This window comes from Haemaphysalis longicornis, unplaced genomic scaffold (genome assembly GCF_048455015.1).
Source record: "Haemaphysalis longicornis isolate Haplotype H1 unplaced genomic scaffold, Haemaphysalis longicornis Haplotype H1 scaffold_4, whole genome shotgun sequence".
NCBI classification, from domain to species: Eukaryota; Metazoa; Arthropoda; class Arachnida; order Ixodida; family Ixodidae; genus Haemaphysalis; species Haemaphysalis longicornis.
The window spans coordinates 124,502,427-124,520,376 of record NW_027526361.1 but is presented as its reverse complement, the minus strand read 5'-3'; the positions used below and the strand labels follow the sequence as shown (position 1 = coordinate 124,520,376).

General features: G+C 48.0%; 1 protein-coding gene across 1 annotated transcript in view; it reads left to right on the top strand.

The window, feature by feature from the left end:
- Positions 1–17,950, top strand: part of LOC144180555 (adhesion G protein-coupled receptor B1-like) — a 333,363-nt gene that overhangs the window by 244,756 nt on the left and 70,657 nt on the right. The window contains exons 6-8 of the mRNA XM_077708885.1: positions 14,446–14,517; positions 15,121–15,244; positions 17,455–17,541. Of these exons, the coding sequence (XP_077565011.1) occupies positions 14,446–14,517; positions 15,121–15,244; positions 17,455–17,541 (283 nt within the window). The remainder of the gene's footprint in view (positions 1–14,445; positions 14,518–15,120; positions 15,245–17,454; positions 17,542–17,950) is intronic.

Genomic DNA, 17,950 nt, shown 5'->3' with positions numbered 1-17,950 from the left:
TACCACCAACTGGGCCAGTCACTTCGCCCGCGTCCCCAGTCTCTCCAAGTTGCTACGTCGAGCTTTCAATTTCCTGCGAAGCAGACAATTACCATGAGCGGCAAGTCCGCTTCCTGGCAAGCCTATTAGAAACCGCTGCATCGGCACCATTTCGTTACTTTGTGAACTGTACTTGGACGATATGCACGTAATCCAGGAATCCGGCGCCTCGTCCTGTTTCTGTACAGAATTAAGCCCATATGCAAAGCCGACGGGTGGTGTACTCCCCATGGAACCTTCGATAGCTCAGCTATCGCAGCGGCTAAATAAAGTTTATAGTTCATTATCCTGGCAAATGCTCTTTAGGCCGTAAACTTGTCTTCGTGAATTCTCCCTGAATTCGCTATTTGACTGGAACTGTAATTGTGCTGCTTTGCAATTTTGTCACGAGCTTTCGGCTGACAGACGGTCTGTGAGTGCACTCGTCTGTCTGACGTTTTGTGACGACTGACAGCACGAGCTGGAAGGTCTGGGTTTTGTTCGCTTTTCCGATGGTGTGTTGTTATCAAACTAGACGAAATGCTACGAGCCTGAACCCTTTGTTTTACTTTTTGATCACTTTGACTGCCTCTCATTCACAGACCGGAAAGCAAAAAAAAATGATGTTCAGTGTTTGAACAGCAGACCTTAGAATCATAGTTAGAACAGCAAGGTATTCATTATACTTTCGCCGTATGACATTAACAAAAAATTTGTAGTGGCTTAGCTCTGCTATGCCAGGATATACGTAGCGTGAGCTAAAGTTCAGCAATCCAGTCCAATCCAGTCACCTCCAGTCCAGTCTAGTCCTATCCAGTCACTGCTCTTCGCGCATGCTCAGCACGGCTCTTCACGAGCCACGCGAAACGGCTATCAAGCGGCTCCGGTTTAGCGTCACACTTGCCTACTGCGCAATTGAGGCGCACACCCGGGCACGCGCCGGCGCCCGTGCGTCTGCCGCGGCTATGACGCCACACAATTCCACACAATCCACTTTAATCCAATCTAATCCAATCCAAATCTAACCCAATCCAATTCAAGCCAATCCAAGTCAAGCCAATCCATTCCAATGCCCCTCGCGCTTGCGCCAAACGGCCCTTCACTGCACACGCGAAACTGCTCAACCTCGGCCAGTGTAGCTTACGCTACAAAAATAGCAATTAAAAAGAGCGAGCGTACGTGAGCGTACACCGCGTGAGGAGCGCCCGGCCTCAGATGTCTCTCTAGGTGGTTCGGGCGAAAACGCAAGGAAGTGCACTGGGGATATTATTGAGCCCAACTGGGGGCTCACCTGCATACAACCCAGTGCGGTGGGGAGGGGCAGGAGGGGGATGTAAAGATCAGAAGAGAAAGGGGTGATAAAAGAGATAGGTAGGCGTGAAAAACTCACCCCACCTCCCCGAAGGGGATCGTGCGGAAATGCGAATGCATTGGGTGCACCGATGAGTGTGCTGCGGCAAGCAGTCACGGAGAGAGGCGCGCGCTCCACTGCATTTATATATATTTTTCCGAGCGCAGCGAGCGAAGAGAGGGTACTCGGAGAGGAGAGAGAGACCCGCGCAACACGCCCGGCCCGCGCGCGAGCTCTCTCCGCCGAGCTCCGCGATGCGAGCGCCCTCACAAGCCCGAGCGCGCTCCTCCTCTCCACTCACTCTCCGCTACTCCGCCCGAGCTCCGCGATGCGAGCGCCCTCACACGCCGAGCGCGCTCCTCCTCTCCCCTTGCCCTCCGCTACTCCCGCCCGAGCTACCACCTGCTCCGGTTGCTAGGCGCGCCACGCGCCACAGCTGTTGCTAGGCGCACTCCGGCCAACGCACGACAACCCCCGACTAAGAAATGCATTCGCATTTAAAAGAAAAACGGGGAGCCTCTACGTGAAACTAAGTGAAGCAGCAGCAGCCAGGATTGCGCGTGGGCTTGCGGCACATTAGGAGATAGCACAAAAATACCAATGAAAATTACCTAGCGCACGTGAGCGTGCGCTTCGTGAGCAGCAGCAGCATTGGCCACATCGACGTTCGAGAACACTCAACCAGCGTTCGTGGCACCATCTCTCCACAGACGCCCATTTCGCTCAACACACGCGGAGTTCGCAAAGCCGGTTGCCGTGGGTTCAAGCACGTGCTAACGCGGTACACTTTGCGAGATAAGGGAAAGGCTGCGGACAAAACTTTCCGGGACTGACGGTTATTGAGAACTTTCAGCGGCAAGTTCGGTAATCCCTGTGAGGTGCAACAGCCGGGACTCCGACAAAACAGAGGGGCCGCCAGCGCTGCAGTTTCTCCAGCCTTACACCACAAGTGCAAGCGGGGCGAATTGTTTTATCTCCCGCAGAAGGCCTCCAAACACACGCTTAAAAGGAAGGAAAAAGTTCACTAGGGTCACATTTCTGATCCGATGTGCAAGGTGTAGCAAGGTCGTGCATGCGTGTCTGCCTTAGTGGTTGAATGAGTGAAACAGCAGCCTGTTTCTTTTCAATTTGAAATATGCGGCGCACAATAGCGAAATGCTCCTCTTTGTCCAAGGGTTAGCCACACCGGCAGTGCGGGTCTTGAAGGTGCTAAGTTGCTGTCCCACAAACGCGAATGATGTTACAGAAATGCGAATACCACAAATGGTATTCATTTCCAAAATAAAATACAGTTCCCCCACGTTCTGTGCAGAAGCAATTGGCTTTGTATTTTAGGGCATTTTTGAATTTAAAAGACTGAGGTAGACGCGCATATCCAACTCACTTTTTTGCAGAAAAAAAAAACCGGATGAGCTTTGATGTTTCTGCAGCCTTGCTCCACTAGTGCAAGCTGTGCCAACTTGTTTTTTCGAATAAAACTTAAATTGTATTTTTTGGTTCGGTTTAATAGCGCACCAAGAGTGTGACATCACGCCTCTCTTTTATGAAGGGTCCAGCGTCGTAAATTTGTCTAAAATTCTGGAAGGCTTGAGGGTGGCAATATAAAAAAAAACAGAGAAAAATAAAAAATGTATAATATACTTTTCTGTTTCTAACCGCGTTCATCTAGTTCGACCATGAGGAATGAATTTATTGGCGGTCTCAGTATCATTTTTTGTCACCAGGCGAAGTGATTCGCTGCCATTACAGCATCATGTAACCGACCGTTACTGCTCTTTTTTAGGCGGTCACAGCAGAAATTTTGGGTAGCCTAGCCGGGCCTATCTTACGGGCGACCGTGAGGTCTGTGAAAGCGACAACGTAAGGTTTTCAAGGTAACCTCGGTAACTCGGTAATGTTATTTGAAGTAATGAAATGTGATAATTTGATATTCTTCACGTAACCACACGTATTTCAATCTCAATTAAACCAACGCTACAGGTAGGCTCTGTGGTGATACCGCTAATTTCTTTTTTTAATGTGAATATGCGTTTTTATGCTGCCGTTTACTTCCGTCTTATTTTTAAAATACGCATAATAGTTTCCTGTACCTTCTTTGAGAAATATCATAAGCTACATGTCAAATAGTCCTCATTTCATCACAGCTATATGTGCACACGTCCCTTCTTTCTTACTTTTTGCCTTCCCAAAAAACTTGGTAATTCTCGATAATTACACCGTTATGACCAGCGGCGCCACAATAAAGGGTAGAAATGAAATGAAGACACATGAGTGACCCTAAATATCGAAGTTTACTACAACAAAAAGTATGATGCTTCATCAATAGGGTTAACCCCTCCCAATCCCACAATTTAGACTTGCTTGTGGAGAACGGTAACAACCCACGGGCATTGCACTTTACGCACATAACTGCAGCGTTCACTTTCTTGTCGTACAACTTTTGCAGATTATCACAGGAGTGATCGAAGAAACAAAAACTGAATAGCTGCAGCAACGTCCCGAGAAAGGATGGTAGTTGGCTACCATAAGACTACCGAAAATTCTATCGAAATCCAAAGAGCATGAAGCCCAGAGTGCACCCGCCGCGGTGGCTCAGTGGCTAAGACGTTGCGCTGCTGAGCCCGAGTTCGCGGGTTCGACTCCCGGTGGCGGCAGCCGCTTTTCTGGTGCAGGCGAAAAGCAAAAACGCCCGTGTGTACGAGATTTCAGCGCCCGTTAAAGATCCCCAGGTGGTCAAAATTAATCCGGAGCCCTCCACTACGGCGCGCCTCACCGCCTGCGCTTCGTCGGCGCGTTAAAACTCTACAATCAATCAAAGCACAGAGCGCACGCAGCCGCCGAATTTTTAGATGCAAGGCATCTCTTACACTCGGCCTGTCCCGTGTTGACCGGCGTAGTCTGCACTCCTCATTACGCATGCGCAAACTTCCTCCGTTCTTCTCTCCGACAGCTGTGCGTTATGCCCTCTCTCCGGCTCATTATCATAACAACAGCTGGCGCGCTTCGCCTACGTTCGCATGTGCTCCGGCGCGCTTGCGCGCGCATGTGTGCGCATGCGCAACTTTCATCCGCTGTCTCCTGTCCTTCAAGCCCGCATATAAAGCGGTGAGCGCTCGGCGCCCGTTCAGTTAAGCGCGCGCTTTCGCTTGACGCAGTTGCTCGACTCCGCTTGACTGTGCTCGTGCTTCGCTTGACGACGACGACTCCGTTGAATCTTCCGATGAAGACGGTCTTTACGTACTTGGAACTCTACGTGTGATTGAGCATCATTTAATGTTCACTACACTTTAAGCACATTTGGGTAACCAACATAACGGAAACGCGAATTGAACCCCGTGAGATGGTTTGCATCACCCCAGGGTTCCCCTCGTGGGAAGGTGGCGTAATTTTGTTAATAATATCGCGGGAGCGTCGACCGGTGACTGGTTCAGCGCCTTATCACAGTAGACAGCGGCGAAGCAAGCGAGGGTAGTTCGCACAGTTAGCATGCGTAGAACTAACCCACCAGTGCAACTGCCGTCTTCTGCGGCTGTTCCCGCAACAACGACACAACTTTCCGCTGGTTATAAGTAGCATTGCCTGAACAAGGCGCACGCGAAATCGCTGCCACCGACCGGCATAGGAAATATCCGGCTGATTGTAATGGGAAGGGGCCGTGTCGTGCTTGAGCGAAAAGCTAGCAGACGACAGATGCACCGGTGGGATCTTTCTGCCCATGAAAAGTATTCTAGCTCGTCTGGCCGCTTTCTACTATGATGAGGCGCTGACCCACCGGCCGGTCGACGCTCCAGCAATATTCTAAGTGCAGAGCACTTAAGGCGCTCAACTTGTCGTCATAGCTCGCTCGCTGGACCCAAGTAGAGAAACAGGGCGCCCCGTGATAACGGTGTCGTTTGCGGCGTACCCTAAAGGCTTCGAAAGCCAAGCGGTTTATATAGTCATAAGCGCGAGAAACTCGTGAACCGTTGGCGCTTGTCCTACATCTCCCCGTCGTTTAGCGCAAAGAAAACTATAGCTACAGTTGCGGAAAAATATACGTAATTAACCTGCAGCGTCCGAGTTAAGTTACTTAGGAACACTCGTTGGGTTAGTTTTTACGATAGTAAGCGAAAAAAGCGGCAGCGCAAGAAAACAATGGCGCGTTCGAAATGACGCAGAAAGGTTCCACGCGCAAGAAGAAAATGGCGCGTTCGATATTCTACAGAAAGGCTCCAGCAGCATAAGAAAAAAATGGCGCGTTCGAAATGACGCAAAACAGCTGTAGCATACGAAATTAAAACAAGCACAAAAAGAACAAAACTCCCGCTGGCGCAGTATCAGGTGGGGGTGCGCGAGCACTGCGAAGGCGGGAAATTTGAAAAGCATGGGGTGGTAGCAGTGAGCGTATGACGGCGGTACAGCCCATTACGGCGAATCACTGCGCCGCACTCCCGACAGCTTTCCCACTGAGTGGAACGGCTGTAATTTTGTTTTTTTTAAACATTCGGCGGCCGTACTCTACACAGCATTTCTGGGTTTTACGCCGTCTACCAGAAAATCAATTTCCGATTCATAGGTGGATCTACAACAATGCGTACGCATAACGACCCTATTCCTCCCAAACTTTAGGCTAAGCTCGAGAACGCGCCTTGCTTGAGCTTTTGAAGTCCGCAACGCGACCTTATTCGCCCATGCTTAGTGGTGGAACCATCTCAATGAATATGTTTACTCCCTTTAGCACCCGCATTGACTGCCTGTTGATCCTCTGGTTTCTTTACCTCGGCTACCCGCACTGGTTGCTGGCTCGATTTTCGGCGCGTACAGGCAGTCACGGGATCCAAAAACCCGTCGAAGCAGCGGCACCTGGCGCTATCTCCGGCCGTTACCTTCACTAGGTTCTCTATTCCCCTACGGGCAATCCATGGTACAGAGCGACGCAAAAATAAAAAAAAGTACCATAAGAATTTACTGAACGTTCCACATTTATTGGTCACACAAGAGAAAAATGGAAGCGGCTGAGCTCAGCTAACCTTGGATATGCAAACCAAAGCGTGGCTTCGTTTGGTTGAGTCTTGGTTTCGCTTGGTTTACTTTTGATGCAGCTGTATTGCCGACCACGGCTCAAAGCCGTTTTGTCCCGTACAACGCTCGCAGAAAAACTCCCACCTCCCCTCGCGGGAACCCCTGTGTAGATGCGACGCATGGGGGGTTCACGTTGCAGCGTTGGACAGCGGAAGAACGGCGCTGGAACGATGGAGCGGAGCGGCGCAGGCATCGCGTTTTATAGCGCGTAAAACGGTGAGGGGACGCGCCGGCGCCAGTGCGTCTGCCGCGGCTATGACGCAACACAATTCAACACAATCCACTTTAATCCAATCCAATCCAATCCATGCCAAGCCATGCCATGCCATGCCATGCCATGCCATGTCATGCCATGCCATGCCAAGCCAAGCCAAGCCAAGCCATTCGAATCCAATCCAATGCCCCTCGCGAGAGAGTGTTCGCTATAGGAGAGGAGAGGGGGTGAGCGCAACGCCACCTAGACTGGCTAAAGAATTTCCTCTAGGTGGCGTTGGTGAGCGGCGGAGAGCGCAGCTCACGCGGCGAGGAGAATGGGGGAGGGCCGGACGCCGACAACAACGCCGACGACGCCGGATGCAGGGACAAGGCGAGTGAATGAGATGCAGTCGCATCTAAAAAGAGTCCCGGCCTCCCGTTCATTCTCGGCGCACGCGGCGTTTCTCTTTCATGGCGAACGCGGCGCAAGATGAGTCCCATCGCCCGAGACGCCTCAGTGGCGTATGCGTGAAATACTGCGGGTTTGGTCGGCTGTCGATCAGCCGAGCGGCCGCTCCGTCGCCGCCGCGACGGGTGCGGCCGTGATGTGGGCAGACCGACTTAAAATGCGGCCTTGCGCTCAGCGCCGGCCGCCAACCTGGCAAATCACACGATGCGCTTCGATGGGTGTGCGCCGGTGGTGCGTTTATGGTCAAAAGGGTAACTTTGGCATCCTCCGCGAAACCGCTCTACGAAAGTAGTGCTTTGAAACATCCACACATTTTCCGTCTCATGGTCTAGCGGCTCTGGGTTGCATTAATTGCCCCTTGTCGATTCCACTGCAGGTTTTTGGTTGCTTTACTTGGGTCCTTTTGCGCCGAGAGGCGAGCCGCGCTGCGTTCTGTCGGGCGCGGCAATCACGCTTAGCGTTAACAGCTATTGGAAGTACCGACATCGCGTCGCTGTAGGGATCTTTCGACGACAAAGACTCTTTTAGAAATGATCCCGGAAATAGCAACTCTCGCTCTTCTTGTTCAAATAGAAATAAGGAAGAAAAAAAAACAGAACGCCACAAACGCTTTTGCTGCTTCGTCCTTTCTCATGCTCTCGTGTGTGCTGTGCGGTAAATTTTAAATTACGAACAAGCGCAACAAGATTTTTCTCTCGTGTTTTCGACAGTAGATATTTTCCGCTGCAGGCATCGTGGGTACCAACTAGAGGGTACCCTCATCATCACCATCGACAGCCTATTTGGGTCCACTGCAGGGCGAAAGCCTCCCCCATTGACCTCCACCCGTTTCTGTCCTGTGCTGCCCGTGTCCATTCCTTGCCTCCGAATTTTGTTATTTCATCTCTCCATCGAGTTAATGGCCTTCCTCTTCTGCTAGTTCCGTCTCTCCGTGCCCATTTTGTTGTCTTTGTGGTCCACCTGTTGTCCGTTCGTCGTACGACACGGCCAGCCCAAGTCTATTTCTTTTTCCTAATCTGAAATATGATATCATCTATCCGAGTTTTTTCCCTAATCCAGGTAGCTTGTTTTCTGTCCCTAAGCGTTACTTCTGACATTATTCGCTCGTGGGACGTTGGGCGGACCTAAGCTTGCTTTCTAATTGTTAAGTGTGTCGGCACGTTTCCTCTCCGTATGTCATCACCGGCAGGACGCATTGGTTGAATACCGCTCTTTTTAGGGACAGAAGTATCTTAATTTTCATTATTTGCGTGTGCTTGCCGAATGTACCGCGTCCCAGTCCTATTCTACGCTTGATTTCTTTCTCGTGGTTTGTGTCCGCACTGATCATCTGGCCAAGGTATTTATATTCTTCTACTTGTTCCGGTGTTTCGTCTCCTATGCTAAAGAAGGCGTGTTCAGCGTGTTTATTTATCATGACTTTAGTTTTATTAATATTTATCTTTAGCCTCACATCAAAGCTCTCTGATTGTAGTTCCTCAATCATGTTTTGGGGTTGCTCTGCAGATTCACTGAGCCCGACTATGCCGTCTGCAAACCTCAAATGGTTCAGGTATTCGCCGTTTATCCGTAAGCCTAAGTTTTCCCAGTCACACCTCCTGAATACACTCTCCAGACGTGCTGTGAACAATTTCGGTGAGATGGTATCTCCTTATCGCAGTTCCTTTCGGTTCAGGAATTTATCACTTTGCTTGTGAAGGGTACTTCTGCCGGTGCATTCCTCATGTACGTCGTCTAGGAGTCGTAGGTAGGTATTCTCTATTCCTTGGTCCTTTAAGGCGTCCATCACTGCGGCGGTGCTGACTGAATCGAACGCTTTGTCATAGTCTATAAATATCATGTAAAGAGGTTTATTATACTCGGCGCATTTCTCTGTTACGTGGTTGATGACGTGGATGTGATGCGTTGTATAGTATCCTTTTCTGAACCCAGCCTGTTCCCTGAGTTGTTGGAAGTCTGGGCTGGCGGTTATGCGGCTCACTACTATCTTGGTGAACAGCTTGTATACAACCGACAGAAGGCGGATGGGTCTGTAATTCTTAAGTACTTTGTTATCTCCCTTCCTGTTAATTACAACAATGTAAGCGTTTTTCCAGTCTTTGGGTACTTTTAAACTCCTTAAACATTCTGAGAATAATGTAGGAAGCTTTTGTAGTATTACATCTTCACCCTCTTTTAGAAGGTCTATGGTTATGCCGCCGTCACCTGCAGCTTTCGCTCTTTTTATTACCTTAAGTGCCTTTCCTACTTCCTCTTTCGTTACAGGTGGAAAACAGCAAGCAACGCCTGTTGGCTGGGTACTTTTCGGAGCTCCAGCGTCGCTGGCGTATAGCCTTCTGTAGAATCGTCCTACAATTATTCTTATCTCTTCCATATTGTGTGTAATTTCACCCTGTTGATATCTAAGTGCGTACATTGTCACTGCCAATAGCCAGCTGCCTCCTTGTTGCCTTCAAGCTTTCTCCGTTTCTAACGTTTTCTCCATGGCCGCCACGTTGTGCGCACGAAGGTCGTTTGTTTTACTTCTGTTTATCGTTTATCAATTTTGACAGCTCCGCTAGTTCCGTTTGATCCACCGTACTCGACAATATCGTCTTCTGGCGCTGCGAAATAAGTCCCTGTGTTTGCCTAGTTAGTTTTGTAGTTTGTGTCCTACATGCTGCTTCACCATTAGCCGCTGCAGACTCGCTGATTGTTGGGGTTCGGTTATCATTTATGGTGTCCATACTGGCCTCGTTCTGACCGTCTAGAAGCGCGAAGTTGTTCTGAAGGGTTATTTTAAACTCCTGCATCCTGTCTCTGACTGAGTTGGCGCTAGTTTTCTTTCTTTTTACGGGCTTCCTTCTCGCTTTTTTGAGATTCAGCCTTTTCACCTAACCATCCTAAGATCACAGCACCGAATCTTGATTAGTCCTGCACGTACTGCACAATACCTGGGTTGTCATTCAGAAAGTAGTTTTTTTTTTTGCAATTCCTGTAATTGTAATTGTAATTTCGTTTTTTTTTTTTGTGATTACTCTTGTCAGGACTTTTCCAAGTCCATTTCCTACTCTGCGTTTCCGGAAAAATGTGTTCAGTATTTGGAGGTCATTTCTCTCTGCAAATCCAACCAGTGCATCACGTCGACAGTGACGAGTGCCTATTCCAAAATTTCCCACTAATTTTTCTCCAACTCTCTTTCCACCTAATTTTGCGTTAAAGTCCCCCATTACAATCGTGAACTGTGCGGTTCCCTTATTCATTCCTGACTCGATGTCTTCGTAGAAACTATCTACGACGTCATCCTCGTAGCTAGCTGTTGGTGCATACGTTAGTATTATCTTCCCTCAGCTGTTAAGGGTACCCTCAGCCGCTTGAAAAATCTTATTTATGTTTTCTCATTTTTCCTTATATTTGTGCACCTGAACATGCTAAAGCCTTTACTGCAAACCTGATTATCGTAGTATGTACTGAAAATATATATCTAAGCTTTAGAGCTCGTTTTTGACCTGTGTTTGTTAAGTTCCCATTTCATTGGTTGCTACACGATAGTTTGCCCGTATCACTTTCGGCGATCCTTTCCTTAGCGTATTTGGAATTCTTCTGATGACGACGGAGTATTTGACAAGTTTTCCTCGAACGATATATTTTATTTATTTCAAGTTGAACCCATAGTGACTATTACCCGTTTACAAAAAAAAGCCAGCTTTTAGTAAATAGGGTGAAATGTGAAGTAAAATTGTCATCTTGTAGTATTCCAACCCAATTTCATCACCTACATTGGAGTAGTGGGAGCATAGGCTGACCAGCTTCCACGTCAAGGATCAGGGGTGTGTGATCTCCAGGGCGTGGGCTGCTGGGGGCCTGAAGGTGGCCTGGGCTGACGCCAGCACCCACTCGCCTTTCCCCCTCCCCTTTCGTTTGAAGAAAATTTTAGTCCTCCTCCTTACTACATAAGGTCCACACGGTTAAAAACCAAACACAAAAAATTGCTTCAATCCACGCTGTGAAGGTGGTTGGAAAGCAAAGCTTTAACGACAACCACAACAATTGCCTATGTGACGTCATTTGAATTGACACCCGTGGCTCTACAAAAAACGAAAGGAGAGGTTCTGCCAGCCGTTGCCTGGAATTCGCGGTGCGGCGTCCCAAACGATGAGCGTCGGCCAGGCCGGGCTAGAGCGGCGGACGCCGCCGCCGCTGTAGGCCGGCCGTGCTTCGACGGAAACAAAACAGCGAGTAGCGTCTTTCGAAGGGTAAGACAGCGGAACCTATAGCCATCCTGATGTGCTAGCTAGGGGCTATACCACCGCGCGACACAAGCGCCGACACCGAAACAATTCGGCATGTGAACTTAGTGATTCCCATTTATACCGATTTAAACTAGTTAGAGAGAGAGAGAGAGAGAGAGAGAGAGAGAGAGAGAGAGAGAGAGAGAGAGAGAGAGAGAGAGAGAAAGAGAGAGAGAGAGATAGAGAGAGAGAGAGAGAGAGAGAGAGAGAGAGAGAGAGGAGAGAGAGAGAGAGAGAGGAGAGAGAGAGAGAGAGAGAGAGAGAGAGAGAGAGAGAGAATAAACATTTATTGAGCATAAGTGCTGATGGCAGGGCACTCGCCCGGTGGAGGGCATCCTTATTCCGGGATACCCAGGCTGCGACTTGCCGTCCAGGCCCTCTTGACCAGTTCATGCTGGTGTCCCAAGGTCCGGATCGACCAGACGAGCCATCCACTGCTCAAAAGTTGGGTAGGGGATTGGGGGTAGGTTTGGAGTTTTTTGCACTCCCATACCTGGTGGTACAGGGTGCCCGGCGTTGCACAGAAATTGCAAAGGGAGGGATACTGAGTCGGGTAGATGAAATGGAGGAGGGTGCAGTGGGGATAAGAATTCGTCTGCAATCGCCGAAGAGTGGTGGCTTCTTCTCTGCTTAATTGAGGATGAGGTGGTGGGAATACTCTTCTGCCGAGCCTATAATGTTGTTTAGTATGTTTGAGAATTGCGAGAAAGCTGAGGGAACTTTTGTAATCGCTATTTAGCATATCCAGTTCCTTTTTCGCCTTTTGGAATACTTGTTAAAACACAACCGAAATGGTATTCCCCAATTTAGAAAACAGTCTTATTCGTGGCAAGCCATGCGCATGAGGTGGCGTGTCTCTAGCGGTCAGGTGACTGTATGTATTCTCTACGTTTTGTTTTCCCGCCCTGCAAACCAATCCTTAACGTTTCTTTGCCGTACGATCACTTAATTCCGTCTAGTCCGGTTTACCTAGAAGGTGCTGTCAAACAAGTTAATCAAGCCATGCGAACGAAGCAAGGGCGCAATGGACGCGAAGCACACCAGAACAGGCCCCAAAAAAACGCCTGGTAAAGCAGACGACAAAGCCGTCTCTCTAACGCAGCCGCCAGTGCGAGCAGGCCGTTGCGAACGGGGGGAAGGGGGGGGGCGGTCCAGGAGAAAACTTTATTCCAGCAAGTGGTCAGAGAAGCGCAATCGCCATCGGCATAAGGTTGGTGGCGACTTCGGTGGCTCTTTTGACCAAGGCTTCTTGTGTAGTCCGGTCGGAGCTACCCAACGCCTCCCTCCGCTCCTCACTGCTGGAGATTAGAGGGAAGGGGTCTTGGGGGCACTCCCATATGGAATGACTTAGTGAGGCGTGCTCCCCACACAGGGGGCATGCTGACGAAGGGAATTCTGTAGGATGGATGTGATGAAGGAGAGCTCTGCTTGGGCGTCTGTTTGCAAGAGCCTCAAATACGTGCCCGGCTAATTGTAAGGGATGTATGAGGTGGAGGGGGGGGGGGTATTGTCGACACGTGAGGCGGTAGTGCTCTGTTATGTCATTAAATGTGATTAGTCGGTCTCTGGCGGAGCACGGGGAACGCTGGGTAATAGCGCCCTATCGCCGCGCCATCTACACAGTGCAACGGGAATTAGAACCGCCTTTCCGCGTTCGGAGTTGCTTCTCCCGCACGCCACGAACGAATCATTGGCTTGTAGAGGTTGAAAGCTTTGCTTTCAAATTGGTTAACAACATGGTGTGTACGTTTGGTGTAACTTGTATAACTTACGAATGCTTTCAGTCTGCTTCGTTCATTTGCACACGCATTTGGCATTGGATTTGACATTGATTTGGCAATTTTCCCGTTGGCTTTGACAAATAAAGCACGTACAGATTTCAGCTCGGCGCAAGGGGAGTTGAAATTTATATACATACTGACGAGGAGGATTATCTCCTCGTAATCATCCTCCGACGATAATCAACAACGCATGCAAATCAACTAATGAAGTCGTGAAACTAACGCTTTTTGTGTATTCATTTTATGCTAGAGTAGAAAATTAACACAGCGGGTCTAAGCGTTGATGGGCAACAAGGGTAAGAAATGTGCGAGCAAAATAAGTAAATTTACGTCGCAACCAATGCGGTTCTTTCTCGCCCGCGGTTATTCAGTACTGACGGGGAAAAATACCGAGACAATTGTGTTTTTTTTTTGTGAGCTTAGTACCTGTACAAGTTGGATATAAAAGTTCAAAGGCCCCTTTGTTTAACGACAAAGGTGATTGAAACGGGAAACTTTCTTCCAACGCATCCCGAGTCCAAATGAACGATGAACAAAGACAAAGCTTCAATGCTCAGAGTCCAAATGGCCAACGATCATAGTCTAAACCGCTAACAACCGAAGTCACTCACACACACAAAAAAAGAAAATAGCGGAGCGCCTGTCAAGTTTTATGCTTCGCAAGCATTTTCTTTACTATTGTATAACATGCTTCGTACGTTACTCCTTAGTGTTGTGTATGAGTTATGTTTCGTAAGAAATTCGTTATGGTTGGGTAAAAGTTATGTTATAATTCATGATTGATTCTTTTATTCATTCGGGGGGTGGGGCAGGAGGCTTCGAGTGTCACACCGAAAATCAAAGCCCCGTTACCTAAGAGCAACATGTTTAAGTCAGAAGTCCACAATCTAAATTGCTGGGCCCGGGTCCGCAATAGGGCGATCGGATAGATGTCGGCTTCATGACGGCGGGAGCCCAGGTTCGAGTCCTACCAGGGAAGTGTTTTTTACGACGCTTCGCGTGCCTTTGTGAAAACCAAACATCGTCATATGCATTCCCATTGCGTAAGCTTGGCTTTCCTGCTGCGTGTTCTCGCGCATGGTCGCCATTATGAGATGGAAAAAGCTTCGCTTTAATAATATGGGTTGTTTTCCTGCTGTGTTCGTGTAAAACTTTTACACATACATTTGCAAACATACTTTGATGCATCTACTTTTGCATCACTAACAGCTCAATTGTGTTTGGCTGGTATCATTCTTGGCTTGCGGAGGGAAGGGTGCTCAACGTTGATTACATTGTCCTTTTTTTTTTTCTTTACAGTCTCTTCTGGAATCTGTGAACGAGATCCTTTCCAAGAAGACGGTGGAATTCACTTCGGAGTCAAGAAAAATTGTAAGTATTTTTAATTTAGTGTAAACCTGTTTTTAGCAGCGAGATTGGCGGGCATTTTGTGCTCAATAAACATGCCTTGACTTACAGGTAATATGTTTGTCATACCTGCCACATGTGAGCGCTATGCCTGCAACAATTCTCAGCAATTGAATTTACGTTGTAATACTGTAAACTATTTTTCAACTAATTTTCCGTAACAAATACAGCGTATATACAGTTTGCTGTAATAGATCCACAATAATTTGATGTCATTACTTCTTGAACATTATGTTTCTCCGGATAATTACAGCTTAGGAAATAGGATGTTTCAAGCCATGAGTGGCGCCTAAATTCATTGCAGTGGCCAATTGCCTTGACCATTGCAATGTCTGTTTTTTTCTCCCTCTTTACTGCTTCGTGAGTTGCCTTAACCAGCATTGGTTATTGGAATAAAGGCTGTATATAATTATTGCGTCGATGATCTTTGTCTTTTGTGCTTCGACTGTTAGTCCTGACCGAACTGCACGGAGAGCTGCCGTGAAAAGTGAAAAAACCTTAACGTTATGGAAATGTGCGGGTGCATGGGGAAGGTGCTTGAGACTTTCCTTTTTTCTCTTTCTGCAGTCGCTGCTGACAGCCAAAGCTGGTGAGATGGTGATGAGCTTGTCCGCTTTCGTAGACACAGCCCTGGCAGGCTTCAGGCTCAGTGACCTGAAGGAGGTCGCTCTCTCAGCTTCTGAAAATATTAGTAAGTAGACTCATTTCTTCTAGGCGTTTGCCCTATACGTACATCTAAAATGAGTATTTTATGACCACGAGAGAGTACAAAAATTTTGTAATACATTATAGACTATATTGGACGAGTTTGTAGTAACCAATTTGAACCTAAGATCTTCAACCCACAAAATTGGGGAGAGGGGGCTGAGACACTTTTAATGGGAGGACGGAAACCCAAGGTAACATCACTGTGCAAATGAAAGGGCGGGTGGTAGTATAGCAGTCTCCCTTTACAAATCGTCTTATCCTATTTCACACAAGTAGTTAACAAAATTGCTTATTGAAGCATGCGCGAAGCCCAAATATGAATGCGCTGTAGACCACACAGAAGAAAAAAAAACAAAATATCGTGCATCAGTATTGTGCGACATACTATACAGAGTCTTTACTACATAGGCTACTTACACAGACAAAGCCGGTACAAAGAATACGCACCCAGAAAGCTACATACACGTACATAGAGTTGAAGCGAAAAACGTTACACATTGCTGTTGCATGCGTAATACTTTTTGCGTAGAGAGGTGGCGGAAGCGGGGTGTGTGGCGCTTAATTTTATAAGGTCGGTGGGGGGCGGAGGTGGCGAGGGGAGGGCGGGATTTTGTTGGAAGCGGTTCTCCGGGCCCACCATTGGGTACGTCCCTTCTTTAAGATGAAAAAAAAAAGATTTAGTTAAAGTATATTATCATCGTTGTTTTCATAAAGCCCAACACCTATTTTCAACGTAAGCAATAAAGTCGGCAAGAGCGAGTTTACGTGCTCGAAAATCTCTTACCGCAATACGCGTTTCTGACGAATGCCGGCGACATCACAATTATCCTGAGAACTTTTACGCTCCTTTTATTATCTTATTGTACTGTCCGTCATTTTCTTTTTGCTGCTTTTACGTGTCTTCGCTATCTTTGGGTCTCACAAAATCGAATGTATGCTTTTAGTCAACCTCTTTCGCGGCATTGGAGCTACAGTTAAACCAAAGCTCCGTCCTTTCTTCGTCTTTATCCGTCACCACGCACATTTTTTCCAGTGCCGCATTCAGGAGACCGATGCAAGGACACATTCACGTGTTTGTCATTTTTAAAATACCTGATCACACACCTGAACTCCAGACGTGGCCACACCTCGCGGAAAGGAATTGTGTAGGGCGAAGAAGCCAGCGCCTCCTTTACTCTTTCACAACTGCGCAGGTCTGAACAGTGCACCAAAAGTACCTGCAACTGAACATTGAGTAAAACTCACTTTCTTGGTATGCTTCGTGCTCTGACAAAGCAACGAGTAATACAAATGTACAAAACATCAAGTATTGCTCTCACACTTCCCCTTTTTTCTTCTGTTCGGCCGGAACACGTGCCATATGCTTAGAGCGTTTGCTCTTTCACTGAAAAATGCATCTATTGCCACCGCCACATCAGGCGATCCTGGAGCGAAGCACGGAAATGCGAACTTCCCCTTTGGGTTCGAAGCATACCAAACATTTGTGTCTGCCCGAGACAACTCTCCGAATTGTTTGCAAGCACGGGGCTAAAGTAATTATCGGGATAGCTTCTTTGCACGCGCTATACATATCTCCACCCTACAATTAGTGAGTGCTATCAAGCTGGAACAGTTCCGTGACGTGTAAGACGTCAAGTCATTTAGCGTAGCAGCCAGCCCAGCGGTATCTTATAAAGGCTTGAAAACGGCGCGAAAGAGAGGTGTACACACACAAGATGCTCTTACATGCAATAATTTTCTTTTGAAGTAATCGCATTACCAAAGCTCTTTAAGAATCATGTGAGTCTATTGGCACTGCACGGGGCAAAATGCTTTCCTAAGCATCACCGGAAATGCTAAATGTCTACTGTGAACTGTTGCTTTCACCACAAGGCTGCTAGACAAACAAATTGACAGCAACACCAACAAAGGGTGTTACCTGCGCTGTGCTACAAAGCCGAGAGCGTGCGAGGGAACGCGTTTAATTGCAGGTCTGATAAAATATGAATCTTTTCAACATATTCTTGTTACTAGGAGATGTGATTCGTGTGGTGCAGTTTCAATTGCCTGGATTTTGCAGTGACCAAAACGGGATAGAGGAGGCGCAGCTTTTTGAGCTATGTATCCTAATACTTGGGGGACAAAACTAACAAGAAACCGCGCAGACATGAGGAAAGTTTAAACCTTTCTTGTGCCTCCCTTCATGTGTTACAGTGCTGAACCTTCGGCGAAAGCAGCTCAAGGAGCAACCCGTGCTGATCTACACAAACGACTCCCAAATTACTACAGTGAAACTTGCTGGTAAGTGTGACATCGCAGCTTTGCAGTAGCTGCAGGAGCCCTAGCCTATTTTGAAAGATTTTCCGAAGATAATGCCTACATGCCTCGAGCGCGGCCTGTAGGGGCGCCACTGAAATCCCCCTAGCGGCCCGTTTCGAAAGCAGCCGCGGGAGTCCACGGCCCGCTCCCCACTGTCACCGTTGCTTTTGGGGCTCGTTCAAGACTGCGATTTACCGCTTTTACGCATTCTAAATACAGAATAATGTGAAGCAGGTTCTCTGTTGGCAAGCGTGGTATAAACGTTTACGACGCGATCTTAGTGTGGTAAATTCGGTCTATATGAGCACCAGGTGTGTGTCACAGGCCGGCGTCCCGAAGCCGGCATATGCATGCAGCTCATTGCAATTCCGCTTCCCTGAAATTTAGTGGC